The sequence below is a fragment of the Cygnus olor genome, chromosome 2 (assembly GCF_009769625.2).
Source record: "Cygnus olor isolate bCygOlo1 chromosome 2, bCygOlo1.pri.v2, whole genome shotgun sequence".
Lineage (NCBI taxonomy): Eukaryota > Metazoa > Chordata > Aves > Anseriformes > Anatidae > Cygnus > Cygnus olor.
The window spans coordinates 2,799,234-2,827,208 of NC_049170.1; the positions used below are offsets into that span (position 1 = coordinate 2,799,234).

A 27,975-nucleotide genomic window follows, 5' to 3' on the forward strand; every position below is an offset into this window, starting at 1 on the left:
ACAGGCACTATAATCCACCAGAAAATTACCTTAAGCAGCATCTACACCATGAAAGTAGCCTTGAGAAATCTGTCCCTTCATCTGGATTCTCATCCAACCCTACTATGGGCCAAACCAACTTAATTTCTTCACATATATTGGCTAAAGTAGGGCAGCTGAAAAGTCACTAACAAAGAAATTCAAGACCTGGGCTGAAGGAAGGCAGATGCATATGAGCTAGCCAACCATGAAAAATTGACAGAAATTGTTTCTCCCCTGCCCAGATCTCCCCAGCAGTTCTCTTGAAAACAGTTGGTTCATAGCTCATCGTAGCTTCCAAAGGTGAACAACAGCCTTCCTGAACTGCAGCAGACCAAGTTCCAGCTCCCCAGTTTTACAATACCCCATTCAAAATGATAAAAATTGCTTCAGTTAGATCAAGCCTGGAATTTGGCCCTCTTCATTTAATCTTCCCATGCACTCAGATATGTTTTTTCCAGCTAACTTTTAAGAGTGTTTTTCCCAGGCCAACTGAGATCAATAGCAAATATCTAGTTATTGTGAATAAATTTAGGTTTTCCTCCCTTCAAAGCCATTCCAGGACCAGTAAACACAACTAAAAAGTGTAAGCTTGAAGCCTGTCACTCTTCACAAGCCATTTTTTGTGTCAGGAATAAAAATAAAATTTGGAGGGGGAAAAAAACCCTACATTTCACTAACTGGAGTCATTTGCGAGCTGGAAGACAATGAGAACGTAATGTTTAGGACTTGTTTTGCATGTCTCCACATCCGGTATATATGAGTCAGTCACACAGAATAGAAGCTTGTTAAAAAACAGATGACGGGTGCAACAATTATTTGTGTGGGGTTTTATTTCTTTTAATAGAAAATTCTAATATAAAACAGCAAACATTTTCAGTTTGCCTTGTTTACAAAAATATTATATATATATTTTTTTTTATATTTCTGACATAACTAAATGCACTATTCAATAAAAATATTCTTCCATCAGCTAACTTCTCTTTTAAAAAATTAATAAAAAATTATATAAATAATGGTTGCACCCCCCCACCCCAAAACTGATCACGCAAGTCTTGCTGGATCAGCTTAGGAGAACCAACACTTTGACATTTTGGGGGGACACGGGCTAAAAGGGAATCAGAAACCAGAGACTTCCCCTACACCAATCCATCTGTCTCCAGTTATATCTGCCACAAAAAACACTTTCTCGGGGTGTGAGTGTGTGTGTGGGGGGAAGTTGTTTCACACTTGGTTTTTGTTTGGTTGTTGTTTTATTTTTTTAATGAAATGGCACCATGAAAGATTCAGAGCCTAAATGAACTCTTGTCATTTTACAAAAATGGGCAATTTCAGTCAATTGCACTGGAGATCCAATGGTGTGGCAGTAGAATTAGCCTCTCTGGAAAAATCCAATTTCAAACAGCTGGAAGCAAAAGGATTTTACAGGACACAGCTCAGTCTCAGTGTCTGGCAGAGGACTTCAACTTTCTTACCCAGGGTTTTCTGAAGGTGCATATGGAGCAGCACAAGCAGAAGCTCCTGTACAGCTCCACAGATCAATTAAATTCCGAAACACAACCTTCATAAACAGAAAACCCAGACCAAGCACTCAAAAGGGTTTTGAGAGGGTTTAAAAACATTTCTACCAGCTGCTACTTGCATCACACTACTCAAGCTCCATTGTTTTTTTCCAAAATGAGGCTTTTCTCCCCATTCTTAATTCAAAGATAAGGCAAACATTTGAAAATGCTGGACCTAAACGTCTCCCCGTGCCTCCCAAAAATCACACACAACAAGGTGGAGGGAGAAGAGAAATAACCCACATATGTTTTACCACCCTAGGTCAAAAGGCCAAGAAGACAAGTTCTCCTGATTTCAGAGTGTTAGTATATTTTATACACTGCCTATACATTTAACACATGTGCCTCGCTACTATTTAGTTATATTTTTTTTTTAACCACAGGAGAATAAACCTTGCTATTTACAATATATAACAGGCAAGTAATATATCCACATTAACATAAATACAATTTGTTTTTTGTGTTTTTTCTTTTTCTTTTTTTTTTTTTTAAATACTTACAGAAAGCATCCAGGCTTCAGTGCGTGAGTTATAATACACAGAAGAGCTCTTTCACTCAGTAGTTCATTCACTCTTTGCCTCTTTCTTCTAGTCTAGCCTTAACAGTCTGCCTCATTGCCCACCCCTCTCTCTCTGCAAACTCACCAAGCTATCCTATCCCATCCGACACAGGCATTTTCTCTGCAACGATATCCATGCCAGCACTGCCCTCTCTTCTGCATCTAGGGACTCATTCTCCTCTCACACCAGTGCAATGTGGAGTTACTCCAGCAAGGTCAACGGAGACAGAGACACCAGTGAAAAGAAAGAAAATGAGGCCCATGGTTTAAATATAACAATAATAATAATTAATAATAATAATAATGCACATAAATTGCAGCCCATTCTTTAATTAAGAACACATTTTAAAAAAGAATGGGGCCAGAAATAGTAATTCAGACCCAAAAATCCTCATGTTTTGAGCACATTTGGATCCAGCCTTACTTTGGAGGGGAAGAGCTATTCTAGCACACACACACACAAATGTAACAGTGAGCTTGCACATGTGTGAAAGAAAGAGAGGGAGAAAGAATTTAACATAATACCACATTGAAACCATAAGAAGGTCCTTCTGAAGGGCTTTACAATAAATAAATGTTTGTTCAATATTTATATATATATATATTTACGTGTCTGCGTGTGTATATATATACACACATGCACACACTGAATAATAGGTTTCTAGTCAGTTTATTTTTTAAACCATTAGATAAACTGCTTGTGGGTGACTTTCAAAGCGGCGCATCTCCCAGAAGCCGCGAGAGCTTCCTGCAAACCCTCTGCGTCGGACGCTCCACTGTGCTTCTGCCATGGTGGAAAGGGACAAATACTGTCTGTGGATTACTCCTTCTACAGCACTACCCCAATCTCCAGAATTGTACAGCAAATAAACAAACATCAAAAAAAGAGCCAGTATGCTTTACTTTCCAGGACCATAGCACTACTAAAAGTAACATCGTAAAAGTCCATCCCCAGTACTCTACCTCCAGATTTGATGCCAACAAGCCAGGCTGGGCTGCAGTTATTTGTTACCAAGAAAAAAAAATATATTTTCTCCTCCCAGTAGATGCACATAAACAGCTTAAATATTAGTGGCTACTATTTGGGGAAAGAAAAAAGTAAAGTTAAAAAAAAGGAAAATAATAGTCCATTTTGGAAAACTGCTCTCCTCTTTTTGCTTGGCCAACATCTACCACTACTTGAAAAACTCCAGCCAGCTTTCCTCCATTGAGAACCAGATCAATCGTTTATAGAAAATTGGTGGAAATTGCTACTACTGGACAATCAAAAACTGCTATCAAAAATAAAATACAATGCCCTCCACTCTCCAGTGTTTCCTTAGAAAGCTTCGTTGAGGCATTCACTGGCTGCTTCCAGTCCCAGAAGCACTTTTATATGATAAAGGATTATTGCCGCATCAAGTCCTGGATTGTAAGTATCCTCTTCAAAGGGAAAAGAAATGCTGAAGATCATCATCTATTTCACAGCATCAGAGCTATATCTACCACTGCAGTTGATTTCTGGCTTCTCTGGCCACTTGATGGTTTGTCTCTGCGTCAGTTAGCTGTTCCGAATCCAATAGTTGGTTACCATTTAGCAGTTGTATTTTTAAAATACAGTTCTCAATCTAGTGGTTAAAAAAATCTTAAGGTCATTGGGTTCACTACATACAGCTTGTGTCATGTACCACTGCCATGGTTTAGGGTAAATGGAATGATGACCTAAGTAAAGAAAAGTTGAATCCTCCAAAGTTCCGATCCAGTCCAAAATGGCTGCTATACAATGCAAGACATCACTGCCTTCCAAGATGCACTGGAATTTCTCTTGTCCTCCTCAAAAACACATGTCCAAATTCAGCCGACATAAAACAAAAAAGTTCCAGTTTAGATTTCTGAAGCAGTTTCCACAGGGTGAAATCAATCAACAAGAGGTGGGAAGAGGACAGAAAAATGTCTTCCACAAAAGTGAAAATAAAACAAAAGTATCTAGTGGTTTGTTTGTTTTTAAATAAAATTTAAGACAGTGATAGTGCTAAAGGAACTGCATTTGAAGTAATTGTATGAAAAAATAACACGACTGAAAGGGACAGGCACATCTGGTTTTCTGCTGTCTTCCCAACCTCTTTCTTGGACACATTGTCATCCGCAACATGGTGGACCCGACATTTTTGGAGCTGTATTTGGTGATCAAAGCATGTGGATACGGAGCTGTCATTAAAAAGCTTACCCTCCAAGTGAGTCTCTTTGTGAGAGCCTTGTTTGCTGGATATGCAGAAATTCCACTAGAGGAACAATCAGGGCTGTTCCTGCTTACCCCACACCTCTCTCCAGTTTCAGAAGGGAAAAAATGAACACTTCCCGTACCACTGTGTTAAAAGCAGAAAGATCTTTCTTTCTTATCTGTTCAGCTCTCTACGCTGTTGGGTAAGCTTCAGGAATAAAGTAATATAGGTTATTTATTCCAGAGAATATATTAGCCCAGAAGTTCATGGAGGATTGGTGAAACGATCAAGATGTTCCAAGGATAAATGATCAGTCAAACTGCGTGGACGACTAAGCTGAAGGTCAACTGGTGTCTAACCCCAGTGTGACAGGCACTTATTTCCACATGGTTGGACCTCATTAAAATTCAGTCTACAGGAAAACAAAACAAAACAAACAAAACAGCAACACAGCTGGGTCACCTGTACCCTACAAAGTGCTTATGTCTCAACATAGCTTTCAGATCCCAGAAGGTCAATCAAACCCTGTTTGTCTCCATATGTAGTTCTCATAGATCATGATCGCCCGTCACTGAGGGTTGCCATCAGGCAGAAGACGCATCAGTCTTTGCAGGTGTAAACCTCTTCTCTCTGGGTGCACTGCTTGCATTCCACATAGCAGCACCAACGGACCTGGCACTGGCACGGGCGGGTGACCACCCGGCTCTGCGTGTTGTGCCCTCGCCCACAGCAGATGCTGTCGCAGTTCTTGTCTTTGTAACATTTCCTTCCCGAAGTCCCAGGCGAGTATCTGCTCATCAGACAGAAGCTCGGGGAATCATCAATGTAGACAAGGTCCGTAGTCCTTGGGATTTGATCACTGTGACCAGGGATGGATTTCTTGGGCGGGGAAATGTCTCCTTCACCCGTGGCCTCATTGGTAGTGCTGCCCACTTTGAGCGATGTCTCATACTTCTGCTTCAGCTGCTTCCCTATTTCATGGAATGGAGAAAGCTGCCTCCAGCATGTTCGAACAGTGCAGGATCCAGATACACCATGGCACTTACAGGTTGTCTCCACTCCAGCTTTGATGACCTGCGGACACACACAGCCCCAGAAGAAAATCAGTTGTGGGGGAACAAATCAAGGCATAGAGGAAAAAAAAAACTTTTGCTAGAAGAACATTCCTGAATCACAGAGCTGATGACAACTCAAATACTGTCTGTTGGAAGAAGACAGAAAACGCACACTACAGGAAAGACTTGTTTTAGAAGGGTCTCAGCTTCCAGAAATGACACTTACCTGTCAGAATGTTGCTTTACTTGGATAGTTAATGGTACTAGTGAAAGTGCAAAGACTGTCCAGTACTTGCACTCATCTTACATAGGCAGAGATCAATACATATTTTAACACCTATTTATACATTTTAATAAGAACATGGAGATAAGATGCAACAAAAGTGAGTTGGTTTAGCATAGCTAATGGGGAGATGCTGCTGCAGCCCACACAGACAGGTGGTGGCATGTGCTCCAGAACATGAGCATGAACAGCAGGAACCTTCTTCCCAACACACAGGTTGCCACCTTAAACCCATGTAGCTTCAAATTAGCAGCACAGGCTCAGTGGAAATGCAGTTAAAGCTGTGCTGTTTCCAACAGTAACAGCTAGGCACAGCATCCTTTGCAACTGAGGAAAAGCCTTTATGTAGCTGAAAAGTATATAAGCCCTCGAGAACAAGATCTTGAATTGCCTCTACCAAAACCAGCAGCTCCAGAAGCACACAGGTAACTTCCACCTATATATCCTGTTATCCTATATATCCACCTAATAGATCCTATTCTGCAGTGTGGCAGCACATCCTAAAGGAGATGACAATTTTTTTTCCTGCTAGCATTGAAGAAGCCTGCACATATCTTAGAAAGAGTGCCATTGCTTACTGGCCAAACACGCACTTAACGATGTATGTTTTCTTACAGAGTGAAAGCCAAGGCTGTGTCAGTCTCTTCTGTGCCTTCTCTTTCCCCAAAAATTTAAGATGTGAAGGAATGGAAAACAGACACCTGTGTGGAAGGTTCAACAAGTCCAGGTAGCCAGACCCAGTACACCACCTCTTGACTACAAATACCAAGGGCAAGGTTTGATTTACCTCCTTTCTTATTCTAGTTTTATATTTTATTATGTCAATGTTCAAATACTTGCAGTGGGTGCTGTTGCTAGAAATAAGGCTCATCTCATAGATCCCTAAAGGAGGAAAGTAATTTCTTCAAGATACCAGAAAGTACCCGTGTGTGACATTCCCAAAGCATAAGCAAGTCAGCCTCCATATGGGAAAACGCCTAGATGGGGATAACTCACAAGGGCAAGAGCACCACAAAGCGTAAACAGAGAAGAAAGAGCAGAGCCAGTGGAACCACGGTGCTCACACAGGAGATGGAGAGGATGGAAATACAAGGTTATTTTCAACAGAAAAAGCAACATGGGAAGTAGAAGCAGTATCAGGAAAGGAAGAGATGAAAGCACAGAGAGGTATTCATCAGTTATTCATCTCAGAGAGAGACAAAAGTGGTACCAGCTCCCTAGGTGCTGTAAGGAACCCCATGCCCATAAGCTGAATGCTGCTAACAAAGGACCCTATACTTTTCAAGAGAGGTAGCAATAAAGATGCTCCTTGGCACAAAAGCATATCCATCTTCCTTTAAATGGCATCTGAATGTTCTCCCCCACCTTCTCCAGAGGGATTTACTACTGGGACTCCTCCGTGGGCAACATGAGAGCAGACACGTTGTTTGGTCAGTCACAGATAACCTGCATTTTGCCCACAGATTATAAACAGATATTTATAGCTCTAGTTCTCCCTCCCCCTAAAATAGTTTACATTTTGACTTTAAATGGGTGAGGTATAACCACCCCTTAAAATAGCAAGTTAGAACAGAGTGTGTTTTATAGAGCTGCCTCCTGACAAGGTACTGCTGAGAAGTGCCCTTCCTTTGGGCATCTACGGTACCTAAAAAAGAAAAAAAATCTCCCCCTTCTGCCCATTATGGCATCTGCCTACATTATGGCCTCATGACAGCAGAGGACTGGCTCCAATCCATTTCCTGACCATCCGGTTCTTAATTATTTGGCTACATGAGTCCTGCTGAGCACCATGTACAAATGTGCAATGGGTCATGGACTCAGAATTGGGGTCTGGCCCAATCCTGATATTACAGAGACATTTTTAGAAAGACACTGTGCATAATATGGCCTTCAGCAAAGCCTGGCCAATGGTCACACTTCATTCCTGTGACAGCCAAGACCTTTTCAAATGCAATCCAATAATACACAGTAGCATTCAAACAAGTGACGGGTTACAGAGAGAGATGTGTTACTGCTTATAGTACTCAGCTGGGCCGGCTTGGTTAGGGGCTGTCACGCTTTGCGTGCCAAAGTGTCTAGCCAACTCTGCAAGAAATCCCACAATGTTAGACAAGAGCGTACAGAACACATTTCAACACCGAGGAAAAAAAAAAAAAAAACACACAACTCGCCCATGCTCTCCCTCGTATAAAGTCACATTTCACTGGTTGTCTAGAAGTGAGAACTGAGCTCATGTGAAACAAAGCTCCCATACCTGATTTCACGCCCAGACCATCAGCAAACTGGGCAAAATTGCTGAGATACTTGCAAACGGGCTACACACTGCAGTCATTCATCCATTCGGGCTTTTCTCAACCCTTCCACCTCCCCCAACACCCACTTGCATCTGCTCCACCTGGAAAAGGAGACGACCACCATTGTGCAGGATGGGAAAGCAAGCAACCAGCAGAAGTTGGCTCAGCTGGTACGCACACTCCTGTGCACAGCCTTGGCTGGATTTAGAGCTGGTTGAACAAGGCACAGTCATGAAATGCAGAAAGAAAACTTCAGCAGGGGGTTGTTCTTGTCAGGAGCCACCTCTCCAGAGCCCAGGGGGAGGGCTGATGCTGCAGGTGCAGTGTATCCAAGGCACCCACATGGGGCTGGTACATGCGGCACAATACGTGTTGGAAATCCACATCCTGATGGATTGACAGCTAGCAGATGGCAGGAGACCTTCAAGTAGGAACAGACATGTAGGTTTAGGCACCTGAAGCACACCATCCAGACAGGGCTGACCTCACTGAGGCAGACATATGACTTTAAATGCCTACATTCAAGAAACACCTCTAAACTCCCATCTGACCAGCTGGAGCCAAGGCAGACAGGGGATCCTGCAGCACTGCAGACACCTGCACAAGCTCAGCTGAACAGCTCGCCAGTTTCCCCTGACTGTGCTGGCCACATCTCCACTTGCTAACAGGAGCTTAGGGACTCAGCTCACATGGAGACGCCTAAATTTATAGAGGTGAACCTGTGAGCACAATCCCACCCTCTGGGTGCAATTCATGTGTCTAAAAATTAGCATCTAAAGTTACTTTAGGCCCTGTAAAACTGAAACATTGCACTTTGCCACCAGATACCTCTCCAGAAGCATAAAGGTCTCTCATACGTGCTGTGTCCTAACTGCCAGGGCATCCCAAATTGTACAGGTGCCCTAAGACAACAAATCCCATTCTCTTTACCTAGACTTAAACAGTGAAGAAAAAAGCCCCTAATGAATCCCAATCTGCTGTTGTGGTTTTGTTATTGTTGCTTTTCATTTTGTTTTTCCTGACCCACTTCTAGCTCCTTGTTGACCAGTGGCTGGAAGATCTTAGGTGTCGTGCACCAGTAAACAAAAGCACAAAAAGTTTCCATTCGTAAGAATGGAACAGTTCATGAAATCCAGCATGTGGATTTTCATATGGCCACTGTGCAAGTGCAGTGCATCCCAACCGCCCCATAAACCTCCTTGAAGGGCAGGGAAGGGCTCAAGAATGTTACGAGGCAGCGATGGTGAAAATCCTAGAAAAATTTCTTCCCCAGACAACCTCCCCTGCTGCTGTCAGTCACGATGCAGCTACTCAAGGCAACGTGTGATGGAGCACTGCTGCCTACAGGCCCCCTCACCACCCACCAGCCAACATGAATCTTGGCAAAGCCTCTGTTTCCTGTCTCATTCCTCAGCTTCCACAAAGACTTTCCTCCTCTTGTTGAATGGTCCTGTCAGAAACATTTAAATCCACCTCATCCTTACAGAATACTCAGGCTTATTCCAATGAAATGCCAGCACATTGCTTGGAGAAGCCTTTCCTGGCCAAGCCCTGGGATAAATGGGGAAGATGGCTACATCACGCTTTTAGACCTGGAGGGACTTCCAGGCCAGAATAACTTAGCTTTTGCTAACAAAAAAAGTCTAGGATGCATGAGGCAGAACAAAACTTTAACACCAGCTATTTCAAGAGCCATAGGTAGCTCCTCTGTCCTGTTTGAGGCACATCACACAGCTCAGAGCCTGATCTGGCTCCATCCTACATAGACTTGAGTCTCTCTTGCACGCTCACACCATCACTTAATAACCATATTTCATCCACACCATGCTAAGTGGCCACATGTGTGCCTCTATCTTGCCACATGCATGTATTAACTTAAATCTAAATTGCAAAATACTTCATGCTCCCTCGTGTCTTAAACACTACAACTACCACACGTCAGCAGAGTGACAGTAACTCAGAGGAGCACCAACATAGCAGTGCATTTGAATCCTCAGTGCACTACATGCTGTACAAAACCGTGAAAGAGAAGTTGAACAAAGACAACCACTGGGTCAGGGGTAGCATCACACACTGAAATTATGTCCTCCCACTCTCCTCTGAATAACCACCTGCTCTGGTAGTCTCACAAATAGGACAGCAGTTTGGGAGGAAAATAAAGCTCTGTAAGCAAATTAGTTTGTTTGACTTAGGAACAAAACCCCCCATTGATCTTGTCGTGAGAATAGCAAATACTGACAAAAGCACAATGAGGAAGACAATTATGATACAGCAAGACTGAACCATCTTTATTGGTGCTTGCTGCTCTGAGGAAATTAGATAGCACTGCAGGATCACCCGCCCAAATGGCTTTATAAGAGCCATAGAGAAAAGGGATCACAGCAGAGCATTGCTATGCAACATGTAATCCTTCCTCACAACAATGGTTTGCTACGAAGCTCAGACTAAGTGCCCCTGTAATGATCAGTCTCAGACATGCTGCAACACACAATTTCTCAGTGTTTTAGCTGAAATGCTGAGGACAGATTCCCATTCATTCCCAGCTGGGTCACGGGACTCCGGCAGTGGTTTTCAGACAACTCTCGTCTGGGCAGCAGCAGTCCGAAGCGGGGACGCAGCCGTGGGAATTCCTCGGTTTGAGCTCCGCTGTCGTCATGGCTGGTCTGCGGCTCCAAGGCTTCAAACCATTTGCCATGGTTTGGGGGAGAGGAGGGAGCAGATGAACCTTAGTGCATCCAGGAAAAGCCTGCCCTTGCCTAGCCTGGCTTCAGACAGGGCTTTGAGATGCTGAGATGCTTCCATCCTCAGCATACAGATCCTCCTTCAATTTAAGTAGGCTTAGATATTGTCTCAGCTCAAATATTAATGTTTGGTTTGGACGACAGCCATTTCTTCACAGTGCCTAAACCACTCAAAGACTTCTGCCTTAACACTGGTCATTGTCAGTGGCTGAAGTATAAGAGCTTCACAGATTGCTAGAAATTCTCTTTTCCTTTGTCTTCTTCTCTTCCTTTCTCTTTATCTTGTTCTAAAAAGCTCTTCTACTGAGCCTATCTCAAACTGCTTTTTCAGAAGTTTTCCCTTGCCACTAACCTTCTGTACAACTCCTATTTTAGCAAACTATGATTTAAAATACAAACACTTAAACATAGAATATCATAACCCTACTTTAAGTTGAGAACATTAAAGTAATTTTCTCATCTTCTGTATTCCTAGTATGCTTCACATGCTGAGAAAGTTCTGCAAAAACAACTAACTGAGATTACTTATGGGACAGAGCAAACACTTTTCTCCATAGTGTTGATTTCCAGGCCTTAGAAAGACTTTGGCAGAGCCAATCTTAGCCTGAAGGAAGGAAGGGAAAATCCAGACAGCATGCCTGTGCATTCCTACCTGTCATAACCTGGAGCAATTAATACTAGTGCTGGCCCTGCAAACTGATCTGTACATACAAAGTCAGGAGCTGGTCTCAGAGAGGCTATTTGCTAGGTTTGATTTGTACCTCAATTAAAACATGATGCTAGATTTCACACTGCAAATGCACCTCTGAAGAAACCACATAAAGGATGCATTTTGCATCCTTTTTTTTTGATGCACTAACTGAATCAGTAAGTTCATATGGATTTTCCTCATTAAAATGAGCAATTATTAGACAGTTTTTCAGAGTGTTGAAAAAACAGATTCATACTAAAGGTGCCTGTTCAACAAACTCTGGAGGTTGACTGGTGTCATGTTTTCTAGTGGAAACCATATGAGATGGGATTGGCAGTGCTTGCAAACACTGGCTTTGCAACAGGAGACCAGGGTGCAAGTCTCTGCTTTGCTATGCTGGTGTGTGTGACCTTTAGCAAGTCACTTAATCTTTCGGGGTCTCAATTTCCCCTCTGAAAAATGGAGATACAGCAAAGAAGAGGGTGGTGTGCTCTGATAACACGTTACATGATACCTTGTGAAGTTCCTCAGACAGATGATAGCTGGGCAAACATCTACTTGATATGGAGAGCCCATCTCCAGAGCAGGCGGCACACTCAGCCCTTGAGATCCCTGCCAGGACCGCCTAAGGGGGCAAAGCCATTCCTTGCATGGACTTCCAAAACAAGCAAGCCAGCAGCAGGAAAAGTCCACGCACCTCCCATAGACCTCTGCAGAGCATCCCAAACAGTCTCGGGGATGCAGGCATACCATGTCTTGGGGTAGGTCTGGACTTGAACCCTGCAGCAACAAGGTGACAAGGATCCTTCTAAACTGTGTGGATAACCTGTGCAGACCAAAACACATGGGATGATGATGTGTGAAAATAATTAAGGAATGGCTCCCTCGTGAAGGGAACCAATTTCAAAGGGGAATACTGCCTGATGAGAAATTTTTAGGGGGAATTTTTTTGTTCTCCTTTTCTGTCTTCCCATAGTTTTGCACTGTTGGATCTCAAGCAGCCTGTGGCTAAACCCCTGACTTCAGGGTCCTGAAGGCAAAGGCTTGCTTGTGTCCCTCCTTCTGGAAGCATAAAGGAAAAAGGGAATGAGAACATGACTTTTTTTTCTTTTTTCCTTGGGTAATAGCAGCCCCCTTTAATAGTGCCCCTTGGATCTGCAAGACATGCTTGACCAGACATACCTCTGGAAGAGGTCAGCACTCCTGGGATTAAGAAACTTAGCAACGCTCCAGAGAGAGAGGTGGAAAGTCATGTTTAATGATACTTTACTGAGAAACCAGGCAAATTTAATTAAAACATCACTTACTCAAGCCCAGTGGAACTAATTGAGTGCTCTAATATTCCGACTTTTCATTAATGGGTTACAAAAGAGGGCTGCACTTGTGTGTACAAGGGGGAGAAAAGGGGGAGGATATAAAGAAGAAGAGAGCCTTAGCAAGGCTGCCTGTACTTCGTTTAATATAACCAAGAAACTTCATTGCTGGCAACAGAGCTTTAATACAGTTGACTTCTCTCACCACCACCACCCCCCATCCCCTTGACACATAGACAGCTCCCCCCAGCACACACCCTCTCCACCCAAGACCTCTCTGAAAGAATAGCTGAATGAGCAAGAGCAGATTTGGCAAAGGAAGGGAAATTGCTTTTTTAATAAGTGGTCTATTCAGAGCTCCTACTTTTCAATAAAGAGAAGGCTGGAGAAGTCCTGGTCTAATTACCTCATCCTCACGCTAGACAAGCTCACCCTTTCATTAGCGATTGAGGTCATATCATATAACTTTGTGAGCCATCATGGGCACAACATGCTCTGTGATTATTTCATTGGTGGCAGCAAAATTATAGTCGGCCCATCAAGGTTGTAAAAAGCAGAAGTAAAATAATAATTAAATGAGAACTTCTACCAAGAGACACCAAAACTAGGTGGGATAGGATAATGTCACCCTCCCAGAAATACACGGATTGTTTGCTAGTGTGACACCATGGAGAAACTGCTGTGCCGACCAGGAGGGAATAGTGTTTGTTGCCAATTCAGTCAATTAAGCACAGGTCCTATTTTTGCTTGGTCTCAAGGGACTATTTATACATTTAGCCATGGTCGGGAGTAATTAGACGGGAAGGATTATATGTTGCTAAGAATCAGTGAGAGACCACCCAGCTTGTGCTATATCTTTGATAGATATTCCTCCACTCCCCAGCGAACACACACACCTCCATACATAGGCTGTACCTACACCAAAGTGGGCAGGCACAGCAGCAAGTTCCTGCAGCAAAGCAAAGTACTGGAAAAGAAAGTCTCCTTGTCCACTCCCAGCACAGTCCAAAACAGTGTGTAGCACAGCTAAGGTTTCGGTTCATGCCTGTATGGCTTAACTAATAGACATAAAATCTGCAGCTTGGTTTGAGGAAAAACAATGGGTGCTGAGCAGGAATTCGGGAGAGCTGGCCTCACTCTCCTGCTCCATCCTCAGCATGCTGCATAACCTCGGGAAAGGCACCCAGTTTGCATCTCAGCTCCTGCTCAAAATCACCAAAATCATCCTTTTGTAGCTCATGGGGATATTTAATGCATTAAGGTCTGTGAGAGTAACTTATTTAACAAACCGTTTCAAAATTGTTCTGTTCCAAAATGGCACAAATCAAGGCTATCTGCACTCATTCTATATGCCTTTTCATTCACATCAAATACATGATTTATTATCAAAATAAATAAACTAGATTAATTCAAAGCAGTATTAGATATTCACAGCCACCAGGTTAGCATCTCCTGCTATGCAATGGTTGGTAAGTCTGTAAGACAGCAGTTAGTTGATGGGCAGCTAACCGGAGAAAGAAAAGTAAAGGATGCATGTCAAGTTTCATAGAATGATTTCATATTTCACCCACTGCCTTTGTCAAGGAAGATATCAGTAACTCAGTGAGGGAGCCTGGTACTGAGTGCTGGACCACTCTCATCCCCCACCAATGTTGCACTAGCAGCATAAGTGAAAAGCAGGGCTGGCAGGAAGCAAGCAGATTAAACCTGATAGTACTATAGACCCAAACGTAAGCAGTGCCAGAGACAATCCAACCACCCCACCAAGAAGGCTCAGGCTTCAAATCAGTTTCAACATTTTGAAGCCTGAAGCAAGTGCTGCAGGTTTTGACCCTGCAGTTACAAAGCCAGCCTCACCTCCGACTCAAACACCTCCGACCATCATCTTAATGACATGATATTGTGCCAATACATTAGATCCACACTTCCTGACTACATAGATATATGTTCCCCTGATCATTAACCACCATCCTCATAAAAGCTTCCTTCTTAACATGCAATTCTCTTGTTCTCTGCTGTGCTTTGTGGTGCCACTGTGAATCTGGTGGGCTGCTTGGCTTGCCTTTCAACCACACTAAGGTACAATTATTCTAGGAGCATAAACAGAAATCATTTCAACCACTGCCGCAAACAGGCAAGGCAAAGCTGTCAGACAGCAATACCAACTCGACAGGCACGGCATGGGTGGACAAAAATAGGAACACCGGATCACTGACCTGCAGCAAAGGTCTCTGACTTGGATTGCCATGAGGGCTCTCGGTGTCTGGACAACCGTCACAACTGTTACTCAGCTGTTTAGCTGCAGATATTACACTAGCACTCAGAAACCACTGCCAATGACCAGGGCCTGACTGTGCCAAGTAAAGTGGAGGCAGAGGATGCAAGAGAGTCCATGAGATCTCCCATTGCCCCAGGGCCTAACTCACAGTAGGATCAGGACAAGAAAGTGCAGACAGAATGGAGAGATTCGCTCCCTCCAGCTTATCCTTGGAGTTCATTTAGCTCAAAGCTGCACAGATAGTGGAGAGAAGAGCTGACAAATAAGGCCACCTAACCAAAATCCAAGACTGGGTCTCAGCCATATAGGCATCCTGCCTGCAGCTACTGGGATGGAAAGCACTGGGAGTTAGGTCAAATCTCTTGGGCAAGTGTTTTAGCCCCACCAGTGCTGGAGGGAAGATGTATATGGATTTACAAGAACATGTCAATGGCACCTAAAGCCACAGCCATCTGGGTTCTGAGAAGACTGCATTATGTAACTGGAAAAGGAGTACAGCAGGGACATCTCACAGCTCTCTACAGCATGAGCTAACAGCCTTCATGGACCACCTTCCCCATTTTCTGTTCCATTTGTTACACAGCCAACTCCAAAGAGCTATAGGACAGGCCCTCGGGAACAATCAACCACAAGGATTAAAACAGATTTCATCACTCTGCAGAGCCTGTTTCACACGCCAGAGAGCTGCAACAGGAGTTCAGAGGCACTGAGCCTTTTAATCCAGAGACAGAAAAGCTGTCAGCCAAAGCCAGACACCAGCTAAATCCAGGATATTTCTAATCCTGATCTCAGTGCTGTCAAGGAGCATCTAGTGGTGGGGAGAGGGGGAAACTTTTTGCTGGCCAGCACTCACTGGTGGCATTCTCTGATGCCCCAGCTCTGTCGCGAGGAATGACATTTTATGCATACACACAGGAACAACTGAGCTGGGGTGGTGATTCCTAGAATGCACAACTGGCTCAGCAGCATTTGCCTGGGAAACTGGAGACCCAGGTCCCCATCCCTGCCCCAACCCTCCATCCAATCACAAGGACAATAACAAGGCTTGAAGGCTATTTATAGCCTTACAGTATGTCCCCCTTCGAGGTTGGCGCAATGAAACACTGATCCTAGGCACCTGTGCTGGCCAGTCTGGGGGATTTTAGTGTTCGAGCAGCTCTAGGCTAGGTACATCCAAGCAGTTGATGGGAGAAGGTGGAAAGTCCTTTCCTTTCCCATCTCTTGCTGGGATGAACCAGCAGTTGCAGATAATTTGTTCTTTACATCACTCCTGGTGGAGGTCCCAGGCAGGAGCATAAAGCCTCATGGGGAGGAGTATGGAGTAAGGAGTGGGAAACCCTCCAAGTCCTCCAGGATAAGGGTGGGAGAAGAAAAATGAAAAAAAAGAAAAAAGGAGGGTCTGCATATCTACACACTATTAGCTTTGAACACAAGTCTGACCAGGGTGGAAGGCTTTTTTTTTTTTTTAGGGACTTTTAGGACTGAACTTGGTCAGAGAGGAAAAGCTCTGTCCTGGCCCCCCACCAAACATTTGGCCAGCCAGTTTTAAAGAAACTTGGCTACAGAGATGCTACGCTGCCCATGCTCTGCAGAGTTGCTTCAAGAAGAGCATCCCTCAACCTGTGATGCTGCAGAGTAAATCCTTTCCTCCTTATCATAACTCACCTAAGCCTGGAGAACCTGTCTTGACATCCCTTTGCACTGTAAGACCCTTTCCTCCCTGAGCAAAGCTGGGGGTCTTTCACACAGCTCATGTTTTCTGGAGAGTCCTTTTCCTTTCCCTCTGGTCTCTCTCCAATGGCTTTGTACAATTTTTGAAGCACAGTGACCAAAACAGGGTCCCTAATAAGACTTCACCACTTCAGGGGAAAAAAAAGGGATGACTCCACACATTTTGCATCCCGTTTCCAAGCAGAACAGCACCTTATTTCCCTCACAACCTTATTTCCCTCACAAAGCCTACCACCACCAAGAAGTCCCCCAACCCCACCTATCTGCAGACCTCGCACCCACCCATGGCTCACCTTCATGCCCACGAGGTTGTTGTGGAAGTCCACCCTGGCTCGCAGGTCCTTGTTGGGCTTCCTCCCCAGGAATTCCTTGACAAACTTGTTGCTGTATTTCAGGTTGTCACCGCAGCCACCCCACTGCCAGGCCTCACGGTTCTCCAAGTCGGGGGCCTCATCACAAGTGCAGCGCTCCATCCGACCTGCGCTGCACGCTTTAGCCATGGCATGCGTCAGCCCCGCTGAGGAAATGGCGTACAGGAAGGCCGTCTCCTTAAAGCCTGAGGGAGAGAGGAGGCAGCTTGAATTGCACCCAGAGCGAGGGTTAAAAGAAATAAAAACTGAGGTACAAAAAACATAATGGGAAGGTCTGAGTGACATCGGAACATGTCAAGCTCTACAGACACCGTTGGTGGTGGAGAAGATGTGGTGGAGAACAGGGAATGATGGATTGAGGTGGCACAAACCAGGATTGAAACAAAACCAAATGTAATAAACAGCTTTGTGGCTGTCACGCTTCAGTCTCTGCCTGAGAATGGGAGGTGAGCAAGATCTGGGCAGGCCATGGAGGTACCATCATTACTGTACAGCAGTGCTCCTACCAAGGGGCCACCAAATAATAGGAGCCCAGCACTAACTTCCAGTCAGGTGATTGGGGTAGAAACCATGAGGGCTTCCTTCTCCCTCACAAAAAAAATAAAAGTCGCCAGGTCCTAATCAAGTCCAACAAAAAATTGTTAACAAAAGGCACCTGAGGACTGGAAGCACTTCATAGCCAGCCTGTCACCCAAGGCAGTACCCCAAATACCTGAAAAAGTTGTTTACAGCTCAAACCTTTCATGTACAACCCTTTTTTTCTCTTATTATTTTAAACACCTCTATGCTCACCTGCAGGGTTGCAACAGCATCCGCCTCCCCCATACAGGTAAACTGAGGCCCAGAGAGATTAATGAATTCAATACAAATGAAAAAGACAAAAATAAAAAGCAAACATACCAGTATTTATAGTTCCCCATTCTCCAGCTATGGAATCAGTAAACGACTGCATATTTGAGATGCAGTTCCAGAACAGCTTTGGATGTGACTCAAGAAATCCCCCACTCAAAAATAACACAAGTGGATGGTGACAGTAGTGGATATATCTGTAAACTGGTGTGTCAACCGAGGACACACAGAGACACTGCCAGGTCATTTTTGGAACTGGTCCTTGGGAGGTTCACGGTAGTCCAAGCGAGCTCATGGGGCACTAGGCTGGCCCGTCCCCAGAGCCTGCCTTCCCATAGCACTGCCAGGTGCACAGTCCAGAAAGTCAGCAGAAAAAAGGTGAAAATCCAGTCCAGGAGACAGAGGCTTGGTCCTCCCACTGGGGCTGTCTCAAACCAAATTGTTAAGAATTGTCATACCATTCCTGCTCACCTGAAGAAGAGCAGATTTATTTAGTTCATAACAACAAAAACTCATGGATATGTTGACCGCTAAACACCACCTTAGCAGTTCTCATCTTTTGTAGGCTGATTCAACTTTTTTCTAGGCTACGCTGTAAGGATGCTAAAGAGAGTCTCAAAGCCTCCACGCTCCCAGGTTGTCGAACTGGCCTCTTGCCACTGCAACTACTTGTGCTATGACATGGGGAGGTACCAGCGTGCTAACAAAGTCCTCGATGGAACAGGGCATGCACACTCTCTCCCCTGAGAGCCTGAGGCACTGCAATTAGCAGCAGCCAGCCAGGGCTTGGCACAGTTTAGCGGCCACCACAAATCCACAATCTGCGGGAAGGTCTCTTGGTTTGAAGCACTGAAATTGTGAAATCACTGAGGGACATCGGTGCCCTGCCACCACCCCGCATACCAGGTTTGACACGAAGCCAGGAGGAACAGCTCATTCACCAGGCTTTCCCCTGTCAATCCCTGCATCAGCTTCAGCTCTCCTCTTCCCATTCTTCATCACTGAAAGCCCCACAGATTCCCAGTGCCCATCATCTCACCTGCAGGCAGCTTCCAAGCTAGTCCATGTGACATTTGGCTCTGGCCAGATTTAAAGCCATCTCTGCCATGCACTATTTGATTGCACCGAGATATTTTGTAACAAGATAATGAGCTTTAAATCAATGCAGGCATTCTAACCCCCAGTGCATCGACAGCCTGCCATCCATGGCTATCCCGTTTCAGCCATTTCCAAAATTGTTTGCGGGTATCCGAAGAGGATAACAAGTCCCTTAAAAAATCCCGTTATTTTAAGAAACAGGCCACATCAGCCCAAACTGCAAACCAGCAGCCAAGCTGTTCGGGTGACCAAGTGGAATAATGGAGGGGAAAACTTTAAGTAATTCCCCCCCCCCCCCCTTATTTTCCTCTCTTTAAAAAGTTGCAATAGTCCTGCCCTGGAAGAGAGAAAACAAGCCCACACTGATCTATCTGAATAGCTGTGTCTTAGTGGGCTGCACACGCACCCTTTTGCCCTGAGGTATCACTCACTGCAATGCTGAACCAGGAACCAGCAGCTCCCGGAGAGGAGGAGAAAGATTTACAGGACAGCATGCTATGCCGCGGGAACAACGGCTGAAGGATTTACAGCATCGGTGGAGGGCTGAGATGTTGCAGGGGCATAAAACATGGAAGAATGAGACAGCAGACAGAGCCCCGCAACCCTCGGCACTACCATTCATTACACAGGGTCCTGACAAGGGGGGTGGGATGGTTCTCGCTAGTGTTTTCCAGCGGCAAACCTTCAGTCTGCTTTGAAATACCCCCTCCCCTTGCCGAGGGCTGTCCACAGGGGCAGGCACATCTGAAGGAACAAGCTGTGGCCTCCAGGTGTCAGCATGAGAAAGTGCTTGGGTTTCCCTAGGCGCCACTAATCCAGGGACTCCTCTGGCATGCAGAGATATTTTTAAACGTCTTGCAGCTCTGGCTGGACCTCTTGGGTTTCATAAGGACTTTCCTTGTTTCCACCGTCGTCAGTGACGGTGCATGAGTTAAGCCCCAGCACTTCTGAATTTATTGCCATTTATTAGCAAGAGAGGGGACACTGCAGACCTCTGCCCTTATCTTTGAGCATGTCACACCCTGGGTTTCTAGGTCCAGCTCCATCACTGAGCCTAGGACTTTCTGAGAGTCGCTGAAGCCCCTGAGTCCCAGGAAAGCCACCTGTGAAATGGGCCTGCTGCATCATTAGCTTCAGGACAGAAATAAGAACTGGATTTTACTAGGAGGCTGCATGAAAACTGGACTATATGAGGCTGTGCAAAGGAAGGAGATAGAAAATACCACCTGCTCCTCCTCAGCTTCTGGTCACCTCCACCTGCACTGCGGGGACAGGCTGTGGGAACCGCCCCCATGCACGTCCAGGGAACTTTTCCCCAGGCAGAGCAGCAGCAGAGCACAGAAGCATTTGGAGTTTTTGACGTGCATAATGATTGGGTTCCCCCTGACTACACCACCAAACCAGCACAGAACGGTCCATTTTGTCTCCGTTCCCTAACCAAGCTTTTTTCCCCCCAATTTCTTTCTTGAAAGATTAATATAATAAATAGAAAAAAAATGAACTTATTAAGAAGAGGACACAGCTTTGGGAACTTTAACCCCTTCCTCTCCAGCAAGGGTTTGACTTCCAGCAGGAGTGAGGAGCAAGCAGAGCAGCTGGCTGCAGGTGCCTGCACCAACATCTCCAGCCCCCGTGCAGAGGAGCTGTGCCAGCAGTAGGAAGCAGACAGGGGTTGCTTTGCCACTGCAAGCACACAAATTGCAGCCACATGGCTTACGCTTTGCCTCCTGTGTGCTTTCATAGATGACCTGAGATTAGCTTTACCCTGGTCTTTACCTTCTTTGAACTCCTGTTGAACCTCTGGGGAGGTGACCACCCACCAGCAGCAGAGGATGCACCCAAGGGAGACCACCCTGCGAAATGCCAGGTGCAGGAGGTGCCAGCAACCCTGATGAGCCCCCCCGTCCCGCTCACCTCTCTTTAGCAAGCTGGCCCGGTATCTGCCTTCAAGGGTGCAGTTCCACCGCTCGAAGCGGAACTGGTACTGGCACTCGAGCGCGCTCATGCTGATGGCCTCCATCAGGGTCTCAGCCACGCCGGGGTCCCGCCGGCACATCCTGCGCTGCTTCTTCTCCAGCTTCAGGCGGTCACAGACTTTGTAGTGGGCTTTGACGGCAGCTTCCTCCATTTCTGAGGTCAGAGGGAGGATGGTCAGGGGTTCGTTCCCCGTCAGCCTGCAGAGGGACAGAGGGGCACAGTGGTGAGGAGACAAATACAGCCTGCAGCAGACATAGGAGCTGTGATGGGAACAGGCTCAGCATGGCTGAGCACCCATCTGGGTTCACCAGCACTGGGGCGAGAAGTGTTTTTTGCAGCCAGGCTCTCTGCTGTGTGTGCACAGGGCGGGAGCAGGAGAAGAAGGGTAAGAAGCAATATTTGGATTAATTTCCTCCACCAGCTCTCACAGAGCTCACTTGGATGTAAGACCTTGGCAATTGCCACCTCCCTGCCAAACTCAGAACTGCCACAGGACAGTTCATTTAAAACCGAAATAGGGAAAAAATGACAAGGTACATAAGCACAGAAACTCAGGAAACCAGCAAGACAAGAACACTGCAGCCACTCTCCTGTGCCCTCCACAAATCGTTTTAGGGTATCAGGCAGAGCCAGAACCAGCTTGGGAATTGGAAGAGGGTGACTTGTCCCACCAGACCTCAAGGGACACGCCAAGAAAGCACGTACAGCCACTCTGCCCTCAGCAGAAGAGATCCGTACGTAAAACCCAGCAAGCCACAGCCCGAGGCTCACAGGCAGGATATGCTTTCAGAGGCAATGCTGCCAAAAGCTTTTAATGAGGAATGACTAAAAAAACGACCTGAAGAAATGTGTCCCGCTGCCTTCTCCCCTTCCCCTGCCTCCTCCGAGCACAAGGTCCTTGACTCCAATGTGAAACAAAAGCAGCCAGCGGACTGTTCCCGGTGTCAAGTGACGAGCTGCTGGAAAAGGACCAGGCTGGCATCAGCCCCGGGGAGCAGAGAGGCTGCAGGAACATCTGCTGGGCTCATGAGCAGTTTGTTGGCCAGGCTGCCCGCACCCCACTCTCCTGGCTCTGCCCTCTTCCGGCCAGGTGCCAGTCCATGCAGTCAATGGGAATCACTATGTAGGGTTTCGAAGGTCCTGAAGACACATTTCCCCAGCCAAAAAGGAAGAGTTGCTGAAAGCCAGAATTGAGAACACGCTGGAACATCACAGCCCTGCACAGGCAGACACAAGCAGGGGTCGCGCAGCCTCCACCGCTGCGGGGTCACCAAGGTAAGTGGGGCAGTGGACACAGGAGTGGAGCACAAGCTCATCCACTTCACCAAACACAAAGCAAGCCTGGAAACCCTTAAAAACCCCCTTAAAAATCCCAGGAACAGCGCTTTGTTGTCCTTTTTAAAATGAGGATTTCGGTGCAATCAATGGGACGCATCCTGCCAGGAGTGCAGTCCCTCGGGGCCCACAGCTAGGGTGCTTGAATTCCCAAACCCCTGTGCACAACATACACACAATCATGACATGAGCCACAGCCAAGCAACATCCAGGACAGATGACAATTGTTACTAATTGTTTAATGAGGTGATTTAACATCTGAGGTCAAAAGAAAGGAGCAAAAAACAAATACAAAGAAGTAAAATTTGTGGGTTTAGTTGTGTTTTTGTTTTTAAATAAGCACATGGTCAGGGAAATGTTCTCCTTCAGTTACTTTTAAAAGTACATGGATTTCAAGGAAAAAAAAAGCTGCAATGGTAAAAAAATGAAGAGTCAAAATGATTTGTGGGAAAAATGGAAAACTAGCGTGACCAATGTAAATTTCCCAGAATACTTTTTTCCAAAAAAAACTTTTGCTCCTAAAACAGATAAATACATCCAAGCAGCAAGCTCCATCTGAAACACATACAAATATTAACCCTCGGGCTCGACTGCCGCCCAAGGAAACAGCACGTCACCCGGCCCCCGTGGCTTGTTTATGAGAAAGGTGGCTTGGTTCAAGCTTTGTAGTAGCAAAGACCTGTAACAAAATCTCGAGGACATTCATTCCTGGACCTCGTCAATACTTTTTCTTGGAGGGTTCATTCTTGCAGGCACCATAACTAGTGCAAGGGATACCCTCAGCTGGCAAGGGAAAGGGAGGAAGTGTAGGAGCATTTCCCACAGCTCCCCCTCGCCCAGTTTACCTTTCCAGCTGAGCTGGTACCAGTCAGGTGCATGCTCTGGAAAACAAGCTCTGAATATCACGTAGCAGGTCAGTTACTGCAGGGAGCAGCCGTACAAGAATTGATCCCACGGCCACGATTTCTGCAGAGCAATCAGTGCTTTGGAACCCCTTCCTTACCCTCCCCCTGGATGCTTGGCTTCCAGATATTTTGGTGTGTGGTTTCTCATAGAGCAGTCTGGTAAAACTTGCTGAGAGCACAGCCCAACTGCACGCAGCTCTAAGCGGATCCCAGTAAGAATCTCCTAAATAAAAACAAAGTAAAGAGCCTGGGACAAGGAGAAGGTAGAAAATCAGATTCATGTATGTGCTGCACACAGCCAGAGGACAGGCTTCCAGCACCTGCTTACAATGAGCTAATGGAAGGTCCTGGAAAACAATAGGAAATTGAGGCATTAAGTGGACTATTTATCAATGTCCATTTTCAAAGGCTCAGGAAGAAGCTCACCAGCTCTGATAACTGGGACACACAGACACCACAGCAAGGTGCACATGGTGGGCTGGAGTGCGAACTCCCACTTCACCCCAACAAACATCATGAAAATGATTCCTCCAGCATGATGCTCTGGAAGAAAGGCAGAAGAACACCTTTTTCCACCCCTTCAGCCTGTTTCCTGACTTATCTCTATGTTGAGGAGCACATTCTCCGCAAGTCCTTGCCCAGTACAGAAAAGGGGACATAACATACAACCAGCTGAGGAACCAGCCGTGCAACATGTTGCTCAATGGGGACCTGTCCATCCCTGCCTGGCTCACTGCTCAGGCTAACTGCACTGGCTTTCAAGCTGCTGTGAATCAGAGCGAAGCAAGTGAATTTGGAAAGCATCTCCAGGAGAACACAAGGAGGAGAAAATTTAGGGGAAGTGGAAAGGGACTTTTCCAACCATCAGGCAAGGAAGCTCCTCCAGGTGAAGACCTCCATGAGCGAAACCAGCAGCATAAACACACACAAACATGTTTTCTCCTCCCAACGCTGGATCCGTGCCCATTTCCACAGGGCGACCCATGCAGCAGCCTCAGCTCCAGCAAGGTGAGGTGGCACTCCTCAGAGCGTGGCATCAATCATAAACACGCACAGGCGGAGCCAGGGAGCACCAGTGCCCCCACCTGAAATGCTGCCTTGGAGCTGCCTCTGCATGGAACCTTTGTAATCCCATAAAGCCCTTTTATGCAACCTAGGCTGAGTGAGGTCCCATAAGGCAACGGTGTCAGAGTTGGGTGCTTTCTCAGCTCCTCACAAAGACCGAGCTGTTTCTTCCATGAAAATCTTTCACGATAGGGGAAAAGGGAGGCTGGCTATTTTTTATGTTTTTTTTTTTTATGTTCACCCAATCCATAATTATGATTAAAGTGCCAGCCAGCACTCTGTGCTATTGTATTATTTTGAATTGAGGGGGCTGAACATCAGGCAAAGGTGTTTGTCCTCTAGAAAACTGGACAGAGACCAAATAGCTCATTTCACCCAACCCAGGAAGCTCTAACTGTGAAATTTAACTGAGGGCAATCTGAGGGCTACAAAGCCAAGGGAATCAACCTGTGCGTCAGATCTCGTCCGGATCTTTCTCTGTGCACCTCACCTGACTTCTGCTCTGAGCAGCACACTTGCACCGTCCAGCCCTCAGGAAGGACCTGGTTGCTCAGTGCCATATTGCCTATCTCAGAGGCAGTTTGCAACATCATGTGCATTGTTTGCCTTCCAAATCTCCTTCCAGTTCAATCCCCCGCTGGTTTGAGGCCAGAAGGTTTATTATCACTGGCTGTGAGCAGCAAGAACTGTTAGGTTTGCACAACCACTGCTAGTGGCATTCAGCTGCCTTGGTTGTGCACTGCACAATCCCACATTGCACATCCCACACTGATAAGTGCCTGTAGCAACATGGACTCATTGCCCTGCCAGAGAGGTAATTTCAGGTGGATCCCATTTTCAGCTCATTTTGGAAGTCAAGGGTTTTCATTGCCTCATCAGCTCATTCTTTCCTGAGCATACCTGCATTTAACTGGGGATTTTCCTGATGGGAATTTGAGTGGGACAAGACAGAAGGATGACATCTGCACAGACCTGTGAGTGCATTCTCATTTTTGACATGCTCAAGAGTTTCCTCTGCAAGTGCCAGAGACACGAGCCAAGGTGAACTGCTTTCCTGCGAGAAAACACCTCTGCTATATGCACCCCCAAAGGCCAGCCTGCTGAAATACTGCATTCCTATCCCCGAACTTCCTCCTCTGCTGGGAGATTTTTCTGGTACATCTGTACGAGGACTCAGGTAATTGTATTTTCACTTTTTACTTGAATGCTTTTCTTGTGGTATCCACTCTTCTTGTTCTTCTCTTTCCACTGCTTCTTTCATTTCTTCTAATAATAATAAAAACAGGTTCTGACAAGTTGACAAACAGCGCACACACTAGCCGTTGTCACTGCAACACCTAAACTAATGACTCCAAAACTCAAGGAGCCAGAGTTATGCTGGACCACCAGACATATAATTGGTTCTTGCATCCAACAACCTACAGTTGTCCTCTCTCTCCCCCACTGCCACACTACAAAGAGGCTTTCCTAAGATGATCTACCATGCTCCCTCCCCATCCCAAAAAGGGTAATTGCTGTTTGAAATATAACAGGTCAAAAGTCCAAGAAAACTAGGAATAGATATTTGGTAAAACAGTTGATTCTTCCATGGCCAACCATCTCATTCTGGAATGTGTGGTGTGTTGTGGATTTTTTTTTAAGCATTCACATGTACAGATGCCACCATTGTGCCCACACTGTAACTCAACATCCTTCGAACAGAACTGTCAGAAGGGCACCCACCAAACTCAGCTCTGCTCTTGCCAGAGCTTGCAAAGCACAGGTGAGCCCCAAATCATTTCAAGTCAGAGAAGTCTTTTCCCCTGTGATACTAAAACATTAGTTCCCCAGTTTTCTTTCCGTTCCCTAAAGTCAGAACTAAGCATTTTTGCTCCAATACACAGTGCTCACCCCAGCATTCAGGTATTGGCATCTATTGCCGCCTTACCAAGATCACAAAACCCAACACCATGCAAACTGGTTTAAAAATCCACTGCAATCCTCCAAGCTACAAAGCCAAATATTTCCTACTTTGGCTAATGAACACACGGCAAAAAAATAAATAAGAATCCCATGTCCCATGGAACCCCTTCAAAAAAATAATGCAAGGTATTCTTCAAACCTCAGCAAGGATTTTTCAGCTTCTACAATATCGTGAAATCTTAGCATGAAGTAAGTTCCTCCATGAAGATAACCCTTGAAGGTATTTGGTTCCTTCTTTCCATCATCCACAGACCACTGCCTTTTGTGCACATCCTTCAAGGTCAATCCTAACCACCTCGCTGTTTTGTGCGCACCCGTTTTTGCTCTCCATGCTGTTCTCCACAAACAATAGTGCCTTGCTGTTGGAGACATGAAACAGAAACAAACAAACATTTGGAAACCTAAGTTACAAACACTGTGATTCTCAAGACACGTATGTCCTAACTGCTAATTCGATCCTTATCTCCTCCTCAGTACCATGGTACACAACCCCAGAGCTTTTCTCTGGATAGAAACCCCTCAGACATGGGTGTCCTCTTTAGCCAGTAGCACACACAACTCAGTTGCAGCTTCTGGTTGCAAAGAAGCAAGCAGCAGCCCACACCAGATAGACAGCTACAGCATGACATGCTTCCAGCAGCACATGACAGGAGCAGATGGAAAGCAGCCATACCCTATGCTCATGATCCTTGCAAGTAAAGGATGGGAAATGTCTTCAATGTCCTGGTTCTGCTTCTGAATGTGGGAATCAGGAGTATAAAGGGGAGACAAACTACAGCCTGGGGGAATTTCCAGACCAAGAGACCCCACTTACCAGGGAAGGAAGCATCAGTCTCCATCAGACTTAAGAAGTATGCTCAGATTTTCTTTTTAAGGAGATAAAAGTGTGTAGATTCTTGTAGGCTTTGGTCATTTAACCTGTCTTGAATCACTCCTTTGCCTGGGCAGACCTACACAGAGGTTCCCTCCAGGCTCTCATCATCCCGGCTAAGGGGATGGAGGAGATTTTGCTGCAAATCTCTAGCTTTTCCTGTCCCACACAGCCCTCCTGAATGCTTCTCACACTCACACGTGCAAGGTTGGAGCAATGCTTCTAGCATTCACCGCTCTTTGATCCCAAGTCACTAAGCTCTTTTCAGACCCAGGCGTTACCACAGAAGCCATTTACGTCCAAGTTTCCCGCCTTAGCTGAAGTTCACCCAGGAGTTAGAGGACTTCTCCCAGGCTGCTGAATGCAGTGGTCCAAGCAAGAGAAATCCACCCCACAAGCCAGCCGTCCTACCCGAGAAGAGAGGTGGCCCCACCAGCCCAACAGAGAAGTTCTCACAGCAGATCAGAAGGGATTTTTCTGTGAATGGGGCAAGACAGGGAGGGTTGCCTCCCAGATACAGAGCACTTGCTGTGTGTATAAATAAGCTTCCATATAACCTCATGCCAAAGCATGCCCTTAACTTCTGCATAAATTACCAAAAAAATAAAAATCAGCACACAGCATATAAAGGTTTAGCTATTAAAGGCAAAATAGTTCAAAGAAAGCAGGGAATACGTGACTTTGTTCAGATATGGAGACGTGGGGGGCTGGGGATGTTCTTGGGAAGGCACATTCCTGTGTACAACTTATGGAACCAAGGTGTCATGAGCAACAGCTATTTTTGCCCTGTGGCAAACAGAAACACCACAAGCAAAT

The 27,975-nt window shown here is 45.8% G+C and overlaps 1 protein-coding gene across 2 annotated transcripts in view; it reads right to left on the reverse strand.

The window, feature by feature from the left end:
- Positions 1-1,960: 1,960 nt before the first annotated feature.
- The window catches only part of WNT9A (Wnt family member 9A), a 53,650-nt gene continuing 27,635 nt past the window's right edge, over positions 1,961-27,975 (reverse strand). Inside the window, exons 2-5 of one of the 2 annotated variants that reach the window (XM_040549669.1) lie at positions 20,959-21,218; positions 17,020-17,282; positions 12,102-12,184; positions 10,996-12,029 (exon numbers count right to left, since the gene is read on the reverse strand). In XM_040549669.1, the coding sequence (XP_040405603.1) occupies positions 11,825-12,029; positions 12,102-12,184; positions 17,020-17,282; positions 20,959-21,218 (811 nt within the window). In that variant the 3' untranslated portion in view covers positions 10,996-11,824. Of the gene's footprint in view, positions 5,415-10,995; positions 12,030-12,101; positions 12,185-17,019; positions 17,283-20,958; positions 21,219-27,975 lie in introns of those variants that run through there. The other variant, XM_040549668.1, reaches the window with a different exon arrangement.